At 37.7% G+C, this 21,765-nt stretch overlaps 1 protein-coding gene and 1 long non-coding RNA gene across 4 annotated transcripts in view; one reads left to right on the plus strand and one right to left on the minus strand.

Moving 5' to 3' along the window:
* The window catches only part of Angpt1 (angiopoietin 1), a 237,091-nt gene that overhangs the window by 121,791 nt on the left and 93,535 nt on the right, over positions 1 to 21,765 (plus strand). For all 3 annotated transcript variants that reach the window (XM_027947991.2, XM_027947997.2, XM_071602181.1), the window contains exon 2: positions 11,987 to 12,142. In XM_027947991.2, the coding sequence (XP_027803792.1) occupies positions 11,987 to 12,142 (156 nt within the window). The remainder of the gene's footprint in view (positions 1 to 11,986; positions 12,143 to 21,765) is intronic.
* Positions 1 to 21,765, minus strand: part of LOC139702082 (uncharacterized) — a 136,331-nt gene that overhangs the window by 91,427 nt on the left and 23,139 nt on the right. The window lies entirely within an intron of this gene.

The raw sequence follows: 21,765 nt of genomic DNA on the forward strand, positions 1-21,765 counted from the left end.
GTTTGAGAAGAACTATAGAATCAATTTTTAGTTCTGGTAACTTGTTTCCTTTTCTTTCTCAACCCCCTAATTGCTCTCTCTGGGAAATAGCTATTTGCCAAAAATAAAAAATTATTCATTTGAATTCTTGAGATATAGCCTTTAAATGGGGGGAGATTCATCACACAGCTTTCTTTCAGCTCCTTAGTGAAGAACCCCCCCGGGGTTTTGTGAGAGTCTGAGAAATAATCGGTTCCTTCTTGCATCTGAGCTAGAATTTAGGATAGCAAGAGTCTGATAGACTTTGTACTCTTCTCCAGAGAAAGTCAGGACTTAGGGTACAAGAATATTTTATAAGTTTTTAGACTTCCTAAACCTAACTTGTGAAATTCATAATAAAGCCACACTGCTAATGTGTTTAAATCTCAAAAATATAATATCAGTTTAAAATAACAGAGCTGAAGCCATGTCATAAGGTGATGTTTTTGTAAATGTGGAAACACACTAAGATAGAATGGCATATCATTGAGGGTATATACCTATCTAAAGCACATGTGTCAAAGTGTGACATCTGTTCCATATATGTGGTAGCACCATATTAATGTATTATTAATTTTATGTGATTTAAAAATTGTTTCTAAGAATCCAGGATTTAGATGTTACAATGAATTAAAACAATCGTATAAATATTAATGAAGAATGTAAGGTTTTTCAATTGCTTACAGCTTGTTGAGGATGGGAACTAAATCAGGAAGAACTCTGGGAGATGACCTACCACTCCCAAACTAGTTTAATGAGTCTTTAAAACTGACTTTTACAGAAAGCATAAAATTTTCTAGAGTGATAGTACTCTGGCAGCACATGGAGTAATGGGAGCAGGTGTTTGCAGTTGCTCATGCTTGGCTTTATTCTCCTATGGTAGGTAGTTAACTTTCAGAGAGACTAATTCACGACAATGGTAACTTGCACTCCTGTCCAATAACATGTGAGGTGTATCAAGTATCACCAGGACACCAGGAGCTCGTGGTGGAAGAAGAAACAATGGTTGTGGTGGAAGAAGAAACAATTTAAAGCACTGTGAACAAAGTGATTTTGTCTCATTAGGGATTTTGTCTCATTTATGAGATGTGAGCAATCATCATCCCTTTCTTAAGCTTTGAATGACTATTTCCTTCCTAGTAATTCTGCCAAGGGTAATTTAAATAAGAACTACTCAAGAATATTGTTCAGGAAAAATTCATTGGACCTCACACATAATGCATTGAATGTTTATCATACAATGACACTGATAGTTTTATGCCTGTACATATTGTACATTCTACTGAGTAATCCCATATTGTAAGAGAAAGAGCATGCATGCATGTACACGAGCGTGCACGCACACACACAAACACACACACACATACATTTTTGCTATTTGTTTTGTGTGCTTAAGCAGAAGAAATAAATTTCAAATTCCTGTAAACCTAAGAGATATCATAGAAGTGAAAGATGACAAATAGAGCTTTATTTCAAGAAAAGATTCTTCTTTTCATGAAGGGCAAGGAAACAGCCCTAAAGTCAACATGTTAAACGGAGGTTTTTTTAGAATAATATTGGATTTTAAGTGCTGATGTCTTGCAAGTTCAAGGAAGGCATGATAACAATTTCATGTGAAATATCAGGTTAAACTGATGGCAGTGTTTTACCTAGTAATGATATTACTGAAAAATCTACAAATCCTTTAATTATTAAGGCTTTTGAAATTCTTTTATTAAGTATCGTACTTCATCTGCTGAGTATTTGAATTTTACAATCCGTCCTGCAGTGTTTTATTTAATACAGAAGGTTTCCTTTAAAAGCTCGCCATCATATGCTATTTGTTTGCATCATTGTCATTTGTTATTGGAGGGAAAAATGTAGTTTGCAGAAGATGCTTCTTAGACAAATTATCCCACAGAGAGTCTCTTCTATCCCATGGATCCCCACAACCTACTGTCTGCTAGGGTGGTCTGTAGTTCAAATGTCAGAACTTTTTTTTAAGTGAACCAGAATATATTTTGAGTGGCATGCACCAGGTTAAGTTGCATAAGCAAGATAAGCAAGAAGCTGAAAAGTTTTAAATGAGAGGCAGGCATCGTTACAATTTTCTGTTTGAAATAATATCTTGTTTGGTTTTAAAAGATCACTTTTATTGTTATAAAAACAGTGTCTATCAAGTTGCTTTGTGATTCTTCCATTTTTCTGTCATCAAAATTTAAAGTTGGAATTTGGGAATAAGATTTCTAGGTTGTTAGGCAGAATACTGGAGCTTCCCATGATATTTAAGTAGGCAGTTTCTACAGTAATTAAATATTATTGTATGTAGTTGTTCAAAAAAACTGTTCAGAAAAAATGAGGATTTTTAATAAACTGCAATGAAATCAAGAGATCCACAAAATATGGATGTGTCACCTGCCCCTCCTAGGTTGGGAATCTGGGGTTATCACACATATATGCATATGTAGGTATGGGGTATATATGCATGCATATATACATAAACAGCGTGCAAGCTTATATATATTATTAAACAATTGAACTTTATGCTTGGTATGTTTAGAAATACAGTAAAGTGCACAGAAATTATTTTCTTGAACTTTGTACGTGGATCTCATATTAAGACTCCAACATCATGCCTTTGCCCTCTGTGTGTGGTCTCAGTGATATGCCCTTGCTTCTGACTGAGTTATCTTTTGATTTCCTGAGAAACACATTCCAGGAGGGCACAACCATCTTGTCCAAGCTAGTGTAGTTCCTTGGGTCCTTTTTAATTGTCCTTTCTTACCCCCACCCCGCCAAGTTTCCCAGGCCTAATTTTTTGATATTAAGGGAGACATAAGAAATGTTTGCCCTCTCTTCCATACACATTTGGGACTGCCTCTGGGAAGACTTCCTTGAGTCCTTCATTTAGAGGGTGATTCCTTCTTTTATCCTATCCCATCAGGCAGGATGGATATTTGAACCTTCATTCCAAATGCAAGACACTTACTTTATAATTAGTTTTGACCAACAGGGTTGAGTTTTACTCATTCTTTTGCTTTTTCTGTATGGTGCAGTGATTACTACACAGTTACTTTTGCATGTTTTCCCTGAATTTCACTTAATTTAAAGACTTTCTCTACATTGAGACGATTGAGAAGAGAAATGGAGAGGATCACAGTAAGACAATGACATTATATGATCCAAAATGTGAGGATACTTGATTTAGGCCTAGGTACTTTTGTACCATTTGTATAGTCTCATTGCCATTGGATTGGTAATAATTGCTATTATGATATTTCTTATTTACAAAATCAATTGGAGATTATTGGTATTTTCATGTAAAAACGCACTACTTTATGCATTAGTTTATTTATCTAGTTTGTATTGAGGACCCACTATGTGCCAGGCAGTGATAGTGAAGTAGGACAGACCAGGCTCGACACCAAGGAATAGCAGGTAGTAGGTTTACTGGCTGCAGTCAGGTTCAAAAGGGAGGCTTTTCGCCTCTATCAAATCACCCCTCTGAACCCCAAGTTCAGAAAACTTTAGAACTTTATACCCAGTGTGTAATGGGAGGGGCTCAGAGGCTCACAGTCTGTAGAAGTTCACATAAAAGTAGCTTTTTCCAGAACAGTGGAACCTGGGTCTGGATACAAAATCAAGGACCAGGACAGGGAGAGTTCTCCTCCTCTTCCCTCCTGCCTGCTTGCTCCACAGGATCTGAAATGCAAAGGCCTCTGAGGAGGCCTCAGTTTAGTATTTCTTATTGCATCCTGCCTCTGCAGTACACCTCAGGCCTATAAACCCTGTTGCAGAAGTTCTTGTTGATAGTCTAAGAACAGTTATGGTAGGGGGTCTCTGGAGAAGCTTAATTAGATTTTCCGTGGAGGACGGGGTGCCAAGTTGAATGGACAGTGTTCACCCTAAAAGAACTAATGGTGGACTGAAGTGATAGGCAATGCGGTTATAAAAGAAGAAAAAAAAAATAAAAAGAGGCACAGGATGTTCTAGAATACAGAAGAAAGGCATTGCAGAGAGAGGATTCATAAAAGGCTTCTGACAGGAGGAAGCTTGAACTAAGTTTTTAAAAATAGAACTTAGCCCCAGAAAAGGGAGAATAAGGTGGGCAAGAAACATTTTCATCAGAGCAAAGTCATGTATAAAATGAGTACTGAGCAATTAGCAATTAGCAATTCGTTTTTGGCTAAATACAAATAACTTGGGAATTTGGTGTTTCTAGAGCACAGAGTAGAGAAACAGAGTACAGGTTGCCAAGAATTTTCTATGCTAATTAAGGGATTGTGTCTTGAAGCACAGGTAGTAGAAACCACTGGAAAAGTTTTAAAAATGGGATAAGAAGGCCAAGTTTGTATTTTAGATAGATCCCTCTAGCTAGGTTATGGATGAGGGGTTGGAGGGAGCAAGGCAGGAGTCAGGAGACCAGTTATGGGGCCATTAACAAATCCAAAAAGAAAAGTTATGAGTCTGACCTTAGTCATTGGCTGTGAGGATAAAGGAATATGGTTGAAAGAGGGGGAAAGGCAGAGGAAGAGACCTAGGCAAACGTCAAGAAGTAGAAGCAACCCAATCTGGTGTTGATTGGATGCAGGAAAGGAAGGTTCTAGAAGAATTGTCAAGATGACTCCCTATGATTTGGATGAATGTATAGGTGGCAGTGGTGATATTCATGGAGAAAAGAAACATGGATAGAAGACTGAAGACATATGAAGAATATATTTTTGACCGAATGGTGCCTTGGAATGAAGCGATTCACAGATGCTAGCTCTTTATCTTAAAACAGATGTGCCTGCTTTAGAGACTTGAGCCAGGACTTTTCTATTGTGTTTTTGGTATCAATGTTTCCTTACTGCCGTTAAGGATATGTATGTTATATACGTTCATATTTCAATTTTCTATAAAAATTTAAGATTTAAATCTTATAGCCTATATTACTTAATAAAGGAAGTTTCAAATCAAGGAATTTGAAAGCTTCAAGAGTTCTTAGAAATAATCTAACCCAGTCTCTTTTATTTCATGGATGAAGACTTTAGACCAACCTTATGTAAATGATTTACTCAAGTTCATGGTGTAAATCTATGATTATTCCTGCATTATCTATATCCTGACTCCTGGCTGAATGTACTTTTCCTATATCATCCACCTTTAAAATTATGCAAAGAGAAAAATTGAACAGAAAGAAATGTTCTTAAGAGTTCATGATGGTTACACTTTCCTGGTGTGAGAAGGTGGATATAGAAGAGAGATGCCAGGCTAGTAAAATATGTTTTGGCACTGGCAACCTTTCATTTGTTTATACAAAGAGAGAATGACTTTTCTGGGTCTTCGCCCAGCTCTAGGGCACTGCATATGACTCTGGCAACTTTCAGCAGCCACAAAAATGTCATCTTGAAAGAGTCATGGCCAAGAAAAATGATTGCAAGGGAGTTTGTTCATCTAGGAAATTCTGGGATGCCCTTCACAGTTTCTCCTTATGCTTCAGCAGAGGTGTTGCTGGGACGCGTATGTAGGTGATAAAACCAATGTCTGCTCACATTTTTAACATCAGTAATTGTGAGTGTTTCCCTATTCAGCAGAGAGAAGAATATGGAAAGAAATATAGACAGTTGGAGGTATACTCCATCACATTCACCTACTCTAGTAAGATGATCCATCCATCGGTGCACAACTATTTCCTAGTAAACTCAAAACGTCTTGATCTTGTAGTATCTGGCACCAGGTTCAGGTCACAGTGTGCATTTCTTACATGCATGCCTAGATTACACTGAGCCTACATGGGGTGTAGAAAGCCTGGAATAACTTAGGAGTTTGGTCATGCTTTTTGCCACTTGTTGGAGTGATGCATATGAAAAAAGAATGAAATCAAGGGGTTTCTGAAACTCAGTGACTGAGGGGCAGCTAGAGGTATTGATGCTAGTAAGCTGAGTCCAGAGAGGGAAATCTGGGTCCCTAAAACTGATGAAGCATGAACTGGTATTGTGAAAGGGGATCTCCAAATCAGGAGCCAGTAGAAATTAAGCAAGTAGCAGGAACCAGGGAATTGGATAAGAAATGCAAGGCTGGCCAACAGTATTGGCAGCTTTCCGTTGGCTCAGCCTGCTGCTGTGAGTCTGAGTTTCCACACTCTGAGTGGCCACAGCCTGGCATCTGGCATTAATTAGCTGTTTCACCTTGCTTTCTATAACCTCTCTGAACCTCAATCACTATGTCTATAAAATGAAATTCTTGGCATTTATAACTTTGAATGTCTCTTTTAGCTCTCTCTCTCCTACTAATGGCTTCAGATACCAAAAAGAGAAATGAGATCCATTCATGGACACCAGCACTGAAACTGTTTCAAATGTTAGCTAACTAGATCTATTGTCTAAAAAGACACTTATACTTTTCCATTTGGTAAAAGAAACAGTATATTGGAGATCTAAGAATAGAAATTCCTGCAAATAATGTACTTGGCCTCAGCCATCTCTTTTTATAAGGTCATAAACCCAGGTAGAGTTGCATTTTCAATATTACTACTGATTTATGAAACAATGATATTAGATAAAACCATCAACATGTAAGGCATTTTTTGCATTGTTTTACCTTTTTATTGTTTTTCCATATTTAACCTTTTACTTTATTTCATGGTGATTTTGCCATACCTGAGTAATACCACATGCACCAACATTCAGTGAGGGTCTACTTAATCTATGACATATTTTAAGCCAACAATGCCTTTGTCAATTTTTATAGGGTTTAAAATGTTATTTTCTTAAGAATTACATGGAGAAATTATATTCTTTGTGTATTCAGACATGCTCTGGTTTGAGAGATTCCTTGAAGTATTCTCTTCGAGTGAAGTGACAGAGAATATATTTCACCTGCAGGCCATGTCATAGTCTGACAGTCTCGATCTATGAACATGAAACACAAAGGATTTTGAGAACCTAGTAAGAGAGCTCCCCCAAACTCTTTTTTGTTATTCTCTAGTAGTCATTCAGCAAAAGACAAGAGACAAGTGATTTAGGAGTGAACTACAAATGATTGATAATCTTGATTTCTTAAAAACTCTTTTTTCTATTTTATAATATTGCATGTCACATAGTCAATGGGATATTTGCTTTCTCACTACCTAAAACATTTTGCAGGATATTATGTCATCCATCAGTGTACAAATGTCTAAACAACTTAAACATTATCTTTGAAACAATTTCACCTTGTTGTTTCTATCACTTTCACTTTTCATATTCTGTCTGAATACTGTCTGCTGTCAGAATAAGCCTGTAATATTGGTGGCAGTTTGCTGGTATTTTACCGGTGATTTTCTTTTTTGGATGAAGTACAACTTGCTCAGCAAGCTGGCCTCTTTCAAAGCACATACCAGCTCCGCCACCCACTTGCTGTGGGATCTTAGACAATTGACTTATCTTCTCTGAGTCTCCATTTCCATATTAGTGAAATGAAGAAATCAATATTTATAGCACCTAGATTGTTCTAAAGATTCAACAAACTACATATTTGCAAGTCCTGGTACCCATTTAGCCTTAGTAGAGGCTTAGTGTGTCCTCATTCCTTTGTTATATTTTGTGCTGTTTATAAGAAACAAATAAACTTACATTGCTAAGAAAAATGTCCTCTTAAGACAACTTTAAAAAAAGAGGATTCTTTGTATTAATAGTGCAGCAGAGTGAACTCTCCACATGCCTGGGTCTGGGCCCTTCATCTGACTTCGCATCCACCTGTGTAGCCCAGAAGCGTGAAGGTGATCACTTTCTGACATTGCCTGTTTCTCTCAAAGGAATAAGTAGATGAATTCTCAAGAGCTGACTACAAATTAAATCACCCAATTATTCAGCTAATGCACCAGTCAACCAGTCCAACAACAGAGCAGGAACCATGTCCTGAGACATGATCTCAAGTTATATAAGACCTCTGATTCTTGAACTATAATGGACTCAGTACTCCCTTTGTAGATCTGGTGGGAGCATCAAGTCAGATTATGTGTAGGAAAGCTCTCTGCAAACAGCCATTCATTTCACAGAGGTGATACTACCTCCTTTCTTAAAAATCATCATTTCATCTCATTTAAAACCACATGCTACATCTCCTTCTGAGTCTTTAGCCAATACCTGATAAAACTCTGGAGTGAGACACTGAGCAGAGCAATATTGTCAAAAAATTTTATGATTCAGCTTCAAAGCCTCCCACTTTCTAACTCCTCAGCTCTTGTGGTCAGCAATGTCTAAGCTTCAAATACACCTATTAGATGTTTGAGGTAGCCGTATTTTCAGCAAACATATTTTTTAAATCACTAGGGAATACACAAATACAATCAAATTTGTTACAAATCTTTCCTGGACCTGGCTGGTATGGTACTGTCAAGTTGGGTTTCACAGTTATACATCTACAGAGGAATGTCTAGAGATAAGATGAAAGCAACCCTCCTTATTAATCACACATTGTATATTTGACTTCTGCCTCCCTGCTCAGCCTTTAAATCAACTACATCTGGTTCTTGCTACTTAAGTGTGCCATTACCTTTTGCATTAAAAGGCAGGTACTCCTAGAGAAAGCAGCCCCATTTGATTAAAAAATAATTAACTAGAGTTATATTCATGGCAGCTTCAATGAGAATTTTAGGATTGGTTGGAGACCTACTTTATTTCCACAACAGGATCAGCAGACTGGGAAGCTCTTTGTGGTTTGATCAATGTGTACATGAAACAGCGATTTTCCTTTGCTTATTTTAACTTTTATAGTTATAAAGAAAAGCACAGTGGTACTGAATGGTCAACAGCTGACAGGTCACAGGGATTGAAAAGCAACTGTTGCTTGCTGTAGTCGCCTTATGCCAGAGGGTGTCCTCTGGTAAGCTGGGGACTTATGATTGTTTTTATACCCAGAACATGTTGACCTCTGGCAACTGACTGCATAAAAAATTGATGTATAATTGTCAAGTAAATTATGCATTGGAGCTCACTGATTAGCAAATTCTTTCTCAGGAGGGAAATCTGCATAAAAATCAAATTATAATTTTGAAATTTTATTTTCGGCAGGAAATCTGACACATCACGGTTAAGTCTGATGGTCTAAATAAGTGCTAAAGAAGTTTTATCCTTTTGTGAACAAAACAGGAAGGTTGTACTAGGATGTAAATTGAACATTGTTGTCTTCATTGAAAAAACCTTGTTTATATATATGGATCAGGTGAAATGTGCTTAGCAACCCTACTAATTTACATTCTGGCAAAAAACTACTCATTTCACAAACAGTTCTCATATAGGAAGTTGTTCTATGATCCACATTTTGAAAAGCATTTATCCTTTGGCTGAATCAGAATTATTTTGGAAAGCTGTCCTAAATACATGCTATCCTAGTATATGCCCTTAAAAACGTATAGCATGCGGTAGGTACCTCTGAATGCATTCTGAATATCTCCTCACGTGCTCCCGTGTAGTTTTAGCAAACACTGAAAGTTAGGAGCTATGTAATAAAATGCACAATTAGGTGATGCTTGGCTAAGTAAGTCAGTTGTTAAGAAAGTGGGTTTTGAACTTGGAGGTTGAGTTCCTGCTTCTTGTTGAGCAAGTTGTTTAGTGGTTTCTAAGCCTGTTTCATCTGTAAAGCAGCTGTAACATGTGGATATGTGAGGTTAAATTCACTGTGACACTTTTATTTATTAAAGGACAGTGCTTAGCTGTCCTGCTGCAGAACAATGTAATTGATAAATGTCTACTGTAAATGGCAGGGTTCATCTTCTCAATGGAAACTTGTCTACCATTTCTTAGGATATACATATTTATAAATAGCCCTAAATTCTCTGAATAAGCAAGGAACATACAGCAAATGTCTAGCTGCCTGAGGCTTCTTTTGCTAAGCAGCTACTGAATACAGCAGTCAAAATTATTTTGGTTTGTTTGTCAGTGTTGAAGACATAAATAAATTTGACTGAAGGAAAAGCAAGACTTGGCGGTTCAGGGGAGATTTAGTTTACACAATTTACAACTCCACGTCCAAGGGAAGACCTGACTAGAAACATCATGGCTGGATGCAGGTGCTTGAAAGATATCCTGTTATCTATATCACACCTGGGTCACTATCTATCATCTATTTCTCATTATTTTTTTTTTCTGGATTGTCTTCATTCTTAGGCTTGCTTTAGTTTTTATGGTGGCAAAATTGGGCATCGTCAAGCATCTATGTTACCAGCTATTAACCACAGAGGAAGAGGAAGTTCTTGTGTAAACTAGTTTGACAAAATGCCAGAACCAAGATTTAATGGCCTTGCTTACAATATCTTTCCATTCCTGGACAACCCACACTTGCTAAGTAAGAGTAGAACATTGTGTTTTGCCAGACTTAAATATGTACCCTCTTCTAAAGTTAGAGTGGATCAACTCTACCCAAAGCATCTGCTTTGAAAAAAGAAAAAATGATAATTTCCCTTAAAGATGTTAAGGGATGTCGCTAGGAAAAAGGATACAGGGATGTGGAATCTAAATGATAGATGTTTACTACTCTGACCGACCCTCATTCTTCTACCCTTCCCATGTTGCTTACGTATGTTCATTCAATTGGAATGAAGTCAAGATTTGGTTTAGAGATCTTCCATTTTGTTAAGATAATTTTCAGATATTTCTTCTGATCAATTTTGTATCACAATATGAGCTTCATACGAAGCTTCCATTTTTGTTAGGTTGGGGCAGATTAATATTTGATAAATAGAAGTAAGCAAGAGATGATGTTAGAAAGTGAACTGCCAAAATTTCGCAAAGGGGAATTTACATTTAGATTGTATTTATTACATGATAATAATGTTACTATGGATTATAAAATAGTGGATGTATTATGGTTCACTAAATCAGTAAAAAATCACGTAGCTGTTAATGATTTGGAACCCGGCTCACTAAGCACGACTTGGCAGAGCTATCAAGTGGTTAAAAGTGTTGGTATGAGTTAAGGACTTCGGCACTCAGGTCCAAGTCTGGCTGTTTTTGTGGTGTGTGGCCTTGGACCTGACTTCTCTGGGATGCAATTTCCCCATATGTGTAATTTGGTAATAAAATGCAGTCGCCATGCAGTGGTGGGGGAGAGTGAAGTGTACTGACAGGGAGATACAGACTTCTGCACTTTTCAAACCCTGCATGTGCTCAGCTTTATTCTCCCAGGTGCCTAACAAGATCCCTTGTAGTAATTCACTTAATCATTCCTTTGGCCCCTGTGGTACCATTTATTTTACAACTTTAGTGTACTCTTAGATGGCATCATAAAGGAACCAATTTTACCCCAGGCAAGTAGGGCAAATGCTGCTTTATGGGCTATACTTTCAGTGCCTATTTTTGAGCTTGCAAAAGAGCACAGAAAATGATTATAGCTCACTCTAGGGATCTTCAGCTCATTTGACACATCTTTGCCTATGTTTTAATATTCCTTAAAGGCTTTCATTTTGGGAATATACTTTCCTCCCTCTCCTAGTCCATTTCCCCAGGGAAGTAGGATATTTTATTTATCATTACAAAAATGGAAGGGGTAGACTGAATTTCTCTGAGATGAGTGGGCAGCATGGTATAACTAGAAGACCAGAGCACTAAGATTTAGACTGAAACTATTTGCTAATCTGGGTGACCTGGGGTTCATCCATCCCTTTCTCTCTCTGATTTGGTTTCCTCAGCTATAAAATAAAAAGAATAAGGAGGCCTGTTGTGCCTAGTTTACATCTTTGCTGTGAGGGTTAAATGAGATCATGTCAATAATAGGAAATCACAGTTCAAGTGCATATTTCCATTATGATTGTGATTATTATTTATATTTATCAGTATATTAGGAGTTTGTTAGCAATTGGATTCCTGTGTGCTCTGCTTCCTTTTTCTCCAGCTCCCAGAGACAGAGAACATCCCTGCCAGATGGCCAGTTTGCCAGCTGTGTCTTGTTTTGTCATTGTAAATATTACATGCCCCAACTGGGAGACTTTGCTTATAATCTAGTATACTTTGTCCTTTATCTCTTGCAGCTTGAGAATTACATCGTGGAAAATATGAAGTCGGAGATGGCCCAGATACAGCAGAATGCAGTTCAGAACCACACAGCCACCATGCTCGAGATAGGAACCAGCCTCCTGACTCAGACTGCAGAGCAGACCAGAAAGCTGACAGATGTTGAGACCCAGGTACATACCCTGGGCTGGAGTCCACACACTCATCCAGAGGGTTTTTTTTTTTTTTACCCCCCTATCCTTTAGCTTGCTCGGTAAACACAGAGCACATTTCAGCACAGAGATTGGGGAAGCATATGCATTTTTGTTTATTGGTAATAACAACAATGACTGCTTGACATGCTATGCATGTTTCTTTGGACTTAATGAGGATTGGTATATTTAGCTTTGTGTGTGCTTGCAAAAATAGGGATAGTAAAAGACCTAATCAGTGTTTAAGTTCAAATAAACACTGCAGCTACCAATTGTGATAGGATATGAGTGGAACAAACTAACCATTTCAGACAAATTAGTGCCTTTGATATGCTTTTAGGAACTGTCTCATTTAACACTGGTAATGCTTCTCTAGCTGTAATGGCATCTGCAGAGGTTTTGTGCATTTATTGGATTGAAAGGAAAACCTCAAATGAACTGATCAGGAGTGTATATATATTTACAGATATATCCTCCCATTAGGGTCAATGACATACTTATTTGAGTACAAAAGGGTAAAATCTAAGGATGCTTTTAATTATTACTGCCACAAAACCAACCTTACAGTTTACAGCAAAGGGCAAATACATTTTTGATGACTAGAAAATAATCTCTATGGTGCCTCTGAATCATGGAAATGGCTATTCCAGTTATCATTCTGAAACTCAGGGGCTGATTCTGTATCAATCGTAGTTGATTTTTGAATGAAATTGAAGTAAATAAATGCAAAATTTCTTTTTATTTTGTCTGGGTTAGTGGCATCACAGATCATGCATTGAAAGATCATGATCATTTGTATGGATAGAGATCATATGACACAAATAAGACTCCATGTACAAAGGATACTTGTTAAAACCATTTAGAGCAGGCAAATCAGCGAGTTTGATTGATTTCTCCCACTGATACAGCTAGTGAATAGAATTCAGGGCTCAAACTCTCATGTTCTCGTCTCTTTTCTATCCCTCTTGATACTAATAATTAACCAATCAAATAGAACTTAAATGTCCAATTGCTTTAGAGAAATAAGTCACATAGCCTTCAGAAAATATTTTTGTTGCACAGTGTCATCAGCTAACTATGGGGAAATGGAGGGAGGAAAAACCACATTGTAATAAAAAATTACATGACTTAATCTTTTATTGTCACAGTAAGTGTGGTGATCTATATGCTTTGACAACTTATGGTATAAAATAATGTGACCATATTTTTTTTATTCTTATTATTATAAAATGCTATCTCCTCCAAAACGTTTTCATATGTTCAGAAATGGAAATATGTAATATACCCTATTTGACTGCACACTTCACTTCTTTATATAGTTGTTATAACTCTAATGACACACATGACAGGGGTTTGTTGTATTCTTTCATTTCCCCAAGCCCTCATCTTAAGTTGTTTTTATTCTCCTGCCACTTAGGAGTTGGAGTTGTGGCAGGGATGGGATCCTATTGTTAGCATTTCAATCTCTAACCTGTAAAGTTGTATGTGATATAAGGTTTTAAAAGATAATAACATGTTCTGTGTCTAAGAGCAGGAGATAAGGACTTTATGAAAAATTGTACAGAAAATCCTAAGAAAATATAATGAACACTCCTTAGTGGAACAGCTAAAGTTATTATTAAAAGCCAATCAAATCTTATTAGATATATCAAGGATGATTTTAAGATAGCCAAATCCTGAAAAATCTCAAAAATCACAAATCCATCAAAAATAACAATGGGACAATCGATTAAACTTTGTCCTAATTTGTGAAAAGAAACCCATGTGTTCATTTCATCTTCATTTTAATGTCTTCTAGTTGTTCATGCTATTTGTAGCTGTGATGTTTTAAACCTTTTCTATGTAAACATATACCCATGCCATGCCATCATGCGTATTGGAATTATTGCATTAGGACATGTTCTGTTGAGAGATCTTACTACTGGATTCCTGAGGTAGGGCCAAGTTTACAAAAGGAATCCTGAATTACTTTTTAAAGACAATTACTTGTATTAATTTATAATAAGCACTTATAAACCAAAACATCCTTCTGTGCTAACCAGGTAACCTCAGTTGGTTTTGCTCCTGTGTTTCCCTAACTTGGCTTGGTATGTGTTGCTTTTCCTAAGACTGACTTCAGGTCCTCAATTATCTCAAGAACTATGGCAGTGGCTTTCCAATAAATTTTAGTGCCCTGGCTTTCACATGATGATGTTATAAAGTTAAGTAACTTATTTCTTTCTAGTCCTCTACTGACCTTCTACATTTGCAACTTAAACAAAGGTGGTACAGCCATGGTTTTATAGATGAATGGATAAAGAAACCATGCTATATATACACAATGGAATATTACTCAGCATTAAAAGAGAATATAATTATGGCATTTGAAGGTAAATGGATAGAGTTGGATAATATCATCCTAAGTGAAGTAAGCCAATCCCCCAAACCAAAGGCTGAATGTTCTCTCTCATAAGTGGATGCTGATCCATAATGGGGGGGGGCATGGGAAAAATGCAGGAATTTTTATGGGGCAAAGGGAAGGGTGGGGTTCGGAGGAGGCATGGGAGTAGGAAAGATGGTGGCATGAGATAGACATTATTACCCTAGGTACATGTATGACTGCACATATGGTATGATGCTACATAATGTACAACCATAGAAATGTAAAGTTGTACTGCAATGTGTACAATGAATTAAAAGCATTCTACTGTCATATATACCTAATTAAAATAAAGACAGTAACAATAACCAAAAAAAAAAGATTCTGTGTTTGATAAGCATCATGATCAGAAAAAAAAAATACAGGATCTACAATGAGCACATCTAAGTAACCTTGTTGGCCATGGTGATGAGAATGGAAAACCAACACCAAACCCTTTCTTTCATCATTAGTCTGGCTGAATATATACTTACTCTATTGTCAGTTTATACCAATATCTCTTCTCCTTCAAGTTACTCTTTTCAAGTATGCAATATGAAGGCGTTCATTTCAGGAATTACTTTTGTCCCTCCCTGATATATAATTCTGTTTCTCACTTCTTCCCCAAGCCCATTTCAAGCCCATTTCAGTTCGGGGAACTCTCAAATCCCACTAAAATTCACCTCTAAATAATTTGCACATGTCTCTGCTTTAAGTGATTTTACATATGTTCACTATTTAAAAATAATAATACAACCAGTGGGGTACATAACAGAATCTTTTATTAAGGTTTAGATCTGGAATGTCACCCAAAACTCATGTGTCAGACAATGCAGCAATGTTTGGAAGGGAAAAGATCATTTATGAGGGCTGTGACTTCCTTAATGGAATAATCCATTTGATAGATTGATAATTTTAATGGACATACAGGGAGGTGGTGAAAATGAGAGGCAGGTGGGGCATGGCTGGAAGAAGTAGGTCACTACATCTGTCTCTGGCCCCTTTCAGTCTCTCTGTTCCCTGGCTGTTAGGAGCCCAGCATCTTTTCCCTGCCACACCCTTCCCCAAACACTTCCACTATGGCTTTTCTGACTTGCCGTTTGCCAATAGGCAAACCATGGACAGAACCTCTGAAGCCATGAGCCAAAATAAATCTTTCCTCCTCAAAGTTGTTCTTGTCAGGTATTTTGATCACCGTGATGAAAAGCTGACTAACGTACCGTCTTCTTTAAAGATGAGGAAACCAAAACACAGAGATGTGAAGCAACTTGCCCCGGATGAAAGAATGGTGAAATTTAGAGCAAGAATTTGAAGTCTGTCCATCTGTCATCAGAATCTGCATGCTTTACTAGCTCTTTCTCAATGCGGACTCTCTCCTGTAGTTCCATTCTTTCTTTAAGGTGACAGAACAGCAAATGGGTCCAAGAAGAGGGTAAGATGGAAATCTGATAAAGCAAAAGGTAATGCAGACTTAATAGCATCCCTGGATGCCTCCTCTGAATGACAAAGATGCTGCCACCGCCCTGCCAGTGAAAATGATGGTTCCACCTACTAGTACCCTTATGCCATGTGCCAGGGACGTCATCACATGTAACCCCAGGACCTTGTGGTCTCCAGCTGTGTTAACTATGGGAAAGTTCTGTAGACATACAGGCTAAGTTTTCTCCCACCTCTAGTCATTTATATGGTCACTGTAGTGTTAGAACTGAATCAAATTTGAAAATATATTTTGAGTAGTTCCTTGATGCAAGATGTTTTTAATAGTTCCTACAAAGACGACAACAGCAAATAAAGCAGTCCTTATAGTCAGTGGGTTTGAGTTAGTGTGGCAAAACATTTTTAAATCCTTTCTTAACTTTTTGTCAAATTAATTAGCTGTGGAGATTTTCTTCACAGCCATAAAACTGTACCTTTCCATTCTACTGGGGTGGGTGTCATTGACCAGTGGCCCCAGCTGCCGTGCTCTGAAATCCATCACTGTGCTGGTACACAGACCACAATTCCCAGTGGCCACTTCCAGGCAATGAGTCACTGTGGCAGGGATACTTACTTTTGCTCCTGGGAGCTGTAGGACTCTGCTGACACATGACATTGCCCTTGCTGAACTTTCTCACAGCTGCCCTCAGGGCTGTGACTTCCACAGGACCTTCCTTCCTTTACTCTCTTCTCTGTGGTTGGACCTGCATTCCAGGCTGAAGGCTCTCCTGGCCTCCTTTGTCTGATTCCCGATTTTCCCTCACAGGTATTTTCCCTAATAAATTTTCTGAATGTCTAATCCCCTTTTATCATCTGCTGCTCAGAAGTCACAAATTATCCTACCTGGTGTTGGACCACAATTAGAAATTTGAGGCAGTTCACAGTTTGTTGAATGAGCATGAATCTCTGGGAAAAAACAGATCTGGTCTCATATCTACTCTCAAAGGGCAACTCTTGGAGTTGAACCTTTAACTTGATGAGGGAATTAGTTAAATAAACATTTAGCTAAACAAAATGGTGGTAAAATAAATTAGCTAGGTGGTTATCCAAAGAAAATACCCTGGTTATTAATTTTCTACAATGTCTGGAAATGTGTTTGATAAGCCACTAGAAGACTCAGTAAGCTATGGCTTACAATTCGTGTTTGGCTGGCTATTTCTTTTTCTAAATAAAGTTTTATTGAACATAGCAACACTCATCTAGTTATATGTCGCCTGTGGCTACTTTCTTGATAAAATAGCAGACTTGAGTAGATATACTAAATACACTAAGGCCTGCCAAGCTTAAGATATTTACTGTTTGGCCCTGTACAGAAAAATCTAACCAATTCCTAAAAAAAATGATAATAAACTCTGAGAGAGCAGGGATTTTGTCTATCTTGTCCTTGTCTACTGCCCTGTCATTAGGATTTAGAGCAGAACCTGATACATAGGAGGCTTTCATTAAGTGCTTGTTAAATAATAACTGATGTTAGTTCCTTAATGTCTCTGGATTTTAACACAATGAACCCAAGTCCACAAGCAATATACAAAGGGTTGTGTTGATGGTAAAATATATATGCACAAATAGCTGGTTGATCAGAATATGACTTTGAAGAGAAGCAGCTACTACAAAGATGTTATGACTGTCAAAGAAATTGCCTGAATATATTTCTCTACTCCAAGGAGCATGAGAAATTTGTACACTTCCTGCCTCATAGTGCTTATTTAGTTTGTGCTTGGAAAAAGAAGTGTGATGCTATTGGATGCAAAAAGCAGAAGAGCTCATGGTGATTTGAAAGAAACCATTTTGATAACTGTTTGTTTTGGTATCAGAGATTGAACCCAGGGGCATTTAACCACTGAGCCACATCCCTAGCCCTTTTGTGTATTTTATTTAGAGACAGAGTCTCACTGAGTTGCTTAGAGCCTTGGTAAGTTGCTGAGCATGGCTTCGAACTTGTGATCTTCCTGCCTCAGCCATTCAAGTTACCAGGATTGATAGAAATTTTTATCCACTAAGGGAGGCACCTTTCTTAGTATGTGGGAAGGTTCTTGTAATTTACAGTCACATGAATTTATGCGAGATAATTTAGACTCTGGAAATTGACTACCAAGTTTCCCTTCTGACCCTCATATGTTTTAGCTGTGTTGAAAGAGTTATTTCAACCCACAATTTCTGCATCTGTGATATAATTACTATCTCTGAACTTCATAAACAAATGAGTTTATTGCATTAAAAATACATTATAAAATTGTATTGTTATAAATGTAATTTATATTCAAATATAATAAGGTTATTATATTATAAACATATTACAAGTTATATAAATATAAAATATTATACATAATTATTATGTGGTATTAATTTTGTATTATTGTATCATAATAAAGATTAATAATAATTTTATAAGATTATCTAATTTCCATACTTTTGTTTTCTCAATGGTTCCACCCGAAATTTTGTAGATGTTTGGTTTTTCAAGGTTTAAGAGTTCCATTTTAATTTGGGGTGGTCTTCTTCTTTATTTTCCTTGAGATTCACATTGTTTAAAGAAACTAGGATGATCATTAGGACACTTGTCTCAAATTCTAAATTGATCTGAACATTTATTTTCATGTCCTTTATTTATTCTTTCTTTCCGTGTTGTTTCTTTAGGCTGGAAGTTACCATATCTAAAGGGTAGACTGGGTTCACTTGAGCACTGAAGTAGGGTACTCTGTGGAATTGCGGCTCACCTCTTGCCTCTCCTCAGGAGGCAGGAAAGCCAGCCTGCTACACCCTCAGTGATGCAGAGGATGAACTTCCTCAGGGGAGTAACCTCCCTGTCACTCTACCCTGATGGTTCACTTTCCCTGAGGAAATTAACAAATAACCTTGTTGTATGATTCTTCATGGCATTGCCCATCAGTGACCAAAAAGTCACTTCATCAGTTTGGCAAAGGGTGATTTTATAGCCCTTCATTTCCTTCATTGTCAGCTTTCACTCTGCTGGAAAAATCTAACTCTGCCAACCATCATATTTTATGTTACATTTTTTGTTTAAGAAACGTAATTAAAAGCAAATAAGAGCCTATAAGCGAGGCCAATTTCAAAGTTAATGTGCTGTTCAAAGAGACTTCCTTTCATGCTCTGTATTCTCCCTCAATCTCTACCTTTCTTTCAATGGCAATGTTAATTTAAAGGCTGGAGACCCTCTTAAAAATATTAAGGGGGGCAGGTGTGGTGGTGCACACTTGCAATCCCACTGGCTCTGGAGGCTGAGACAGGAGGATTGCAAGTTCAAGGCCAGTCTCAGCAACTTAGTGAGACCCTAAAGGACTAAGGGAGACTTTGTCTCAAAACAAAAAAAATAATAATAATAATAAAAATAAAAAGGGCTGGGGATGTGGCTCAGCGGTCAGTGGTTAAACACCCCTGGGTTCAATCCCTGGTACTAAAAAAGGCAGCAAATGAGTGAATGAGCAAGATTATTTGTGATAGTGATGATTCCATAGGAAAATAAAACACAGTGACCTGATGGACAGTGAGGGGCGGGGGGAGGGGAGGGAGTTACTGTACAGAGCATGGCCAAGAAGACTCAAATGATGAAAAGATATCTGCATATGGGAATTCCAGGTAGAGAAAGCTATAGATGCAAAGTCCCTGCAGGGGCAATGAATTTGGCATGCTGAGGTGACAGGAAGAAGGCTGTGGAGCTGGAGTATGATAAACAAGGAGGAGAGTGGCAGGAAGTGAGATGTGGGAAGTAAGCGGGGTCCCAATCCCAGGGCCTCATAGGCCAGGCTGAGGACTTTGGAATGTAACTAATTGCAAAGGGAAGCCACTGGCACATTGAACACAGGAGGTGGCTTGATCTGATGCATGTTTTTAAAAAGAGCCCTGTGGCTGCTCTGTGGGAATGGACTAGAAGTGGGCAAAGAAGCAGGAAGGCAGATTAGGAGTTGTATTGGTCTCCAGAGTCAGATACAGCAGCTTCAGTGTCCATTTCAGATGGATCCATTCAGTTCTCACTGAAAGTGGAGAAGAACTGTCCTTTGTAAAATAAGACATTTTGGTGTTTGAGGATGTCAGGAAGTGTGATCAGAGAATGCAGTGAATAAAATAGAAAACGTCTTTTGTTTAACTGATTCAGTTAAACTGATTCAGTCACACCGTGTACCTTTCGTTCATGAACAAGTCCCAAGAGTCTTCTCTGTGCCAAGCACTGTTCACCACAAGATACGAGGGTTTCACTGTTTCATAAATTGCCATTCAATAAGCAACGAAATAAAAAGCTTAACTGGATAAAAATATGTTTATTAATTGACAGTTGCATCTATGTATCCTCAGTCTTTACATTCTCTACCAAGTTTTCCCGAGTGGGTCCTAACTCTGTCTTCTACATAGTTTTTCCTTAAATGAAATGATGCAAAATAGAAAATTGTACAAAAAATTCTAAAATATTCCACAAGCAAAATATGATATTAGTAATAATTTTAAGATTGGCTTTTAGAAGTATATCAATAACAACTTAAAATATAAATGAATCATAACAACTTACACTTTTTAAAGTACACGTGTCTCATCTCACTATTTTGTGCCCAACTCTCTCCCCAACCCCATCCCATCACCACATGCCTTGCAGGGCTAGAACTAGAATAAGGCCAATGAAACCAAGGGAGACTGAATCATGTATGTGCAGGGAGACATCCTATCTTTATTTAAAAATAATATTCTCTTCAATGTGGGTTTTACACACACAGTATATTATGTATCTGTGTGTGTGTGTGTGTTTAAATGGTGCATTAAAACATCACTTATATGGATTGCCCAGGGTTGTGTTTTGTTTTGTTTTTTGACTTATTTCCATTGCTTTTAGAGTTGTCTGTCTCCTCATCCTAGTTCCTACTTGCCCACCTGCTTCCCCTTCCGTTTCAACACCCTACAGCCCAATCACAGTATATGTGAAAAGACTTTCTGTGAGCATCTGAAATAATGCCAAATTTAGACCTGCCATGAGAAAGGAACATTCTGAAAGTGTCCTTTTTAGAGGGATACCCTTTACATTAATACTGATCTTGCAAAAGTTTTCTCAGTCTCCTTTAATAACTAGATCCAAGGAAAGTGTGATGGCTATCAATGATTTCAAATTATGTAGGGAGCTTTTAAAACTAATTTTCCGTATTTCTTTACCTTTATTCCTCTGGTAAGGAGGGAAAGGCAGGGAGGGTTGAGGCAGAAGAAGGAGCAGAACAGTGACACAGTTTGAAGGCATCTTCTGGAACTGTGGTGTGTGTTCTTTACCTGGAGAAGGAGAGGTTTGGGTACATGGCTCACAGATTCATGTCGTATTAACATCTGACTGGCAGCATGGGTCTTTGTGATCCAAAAGGAGGTTAGCACTTAGAGATTCTGGAGGATCCACCAATGTAGTGGAGTTGAAATGATAAAGACAATCTGTCTCTAGTACAATCTGAATCCCTGATCACTCATCTCCCAAAATTAAGGGTGCAAATGGTTTGATTTTCCTTCTCCTTCGTTTTCTGTGTAGAGCAATAAACCAAGTCAGACTTTTGGTTTGAACCTCAGCTATTCCCTTGGTTCTTCCGTGAATTGGGGGCTCTCTCTGAACCTCAGTTTCCTCTACCATAAGGTGACAATGACAATTTCTCTTTTAACTGGCAGCCACATCTAGAAAGCGATATGACATTTAGAAGGCTTGGCATGACCTGTAATAATGGATGTTCAAGAAATCTGTGATTATGAATCT

The sequence above is a fragment of the Marmota flaviventris genome, chromosome 15 (genome assembly GCF_047511675.1).
Source record: "Marmota flaviventris isolate mMarFla1 chromosome 15, mMarFla1.hap1, whole genome shotgun sequence".
Lineage (NCBI taxonomy): Eukaryota > Metazoa > Chordata > Mammalia > Rodentia > Sciuridae > Marmota > Marmota flaviventris.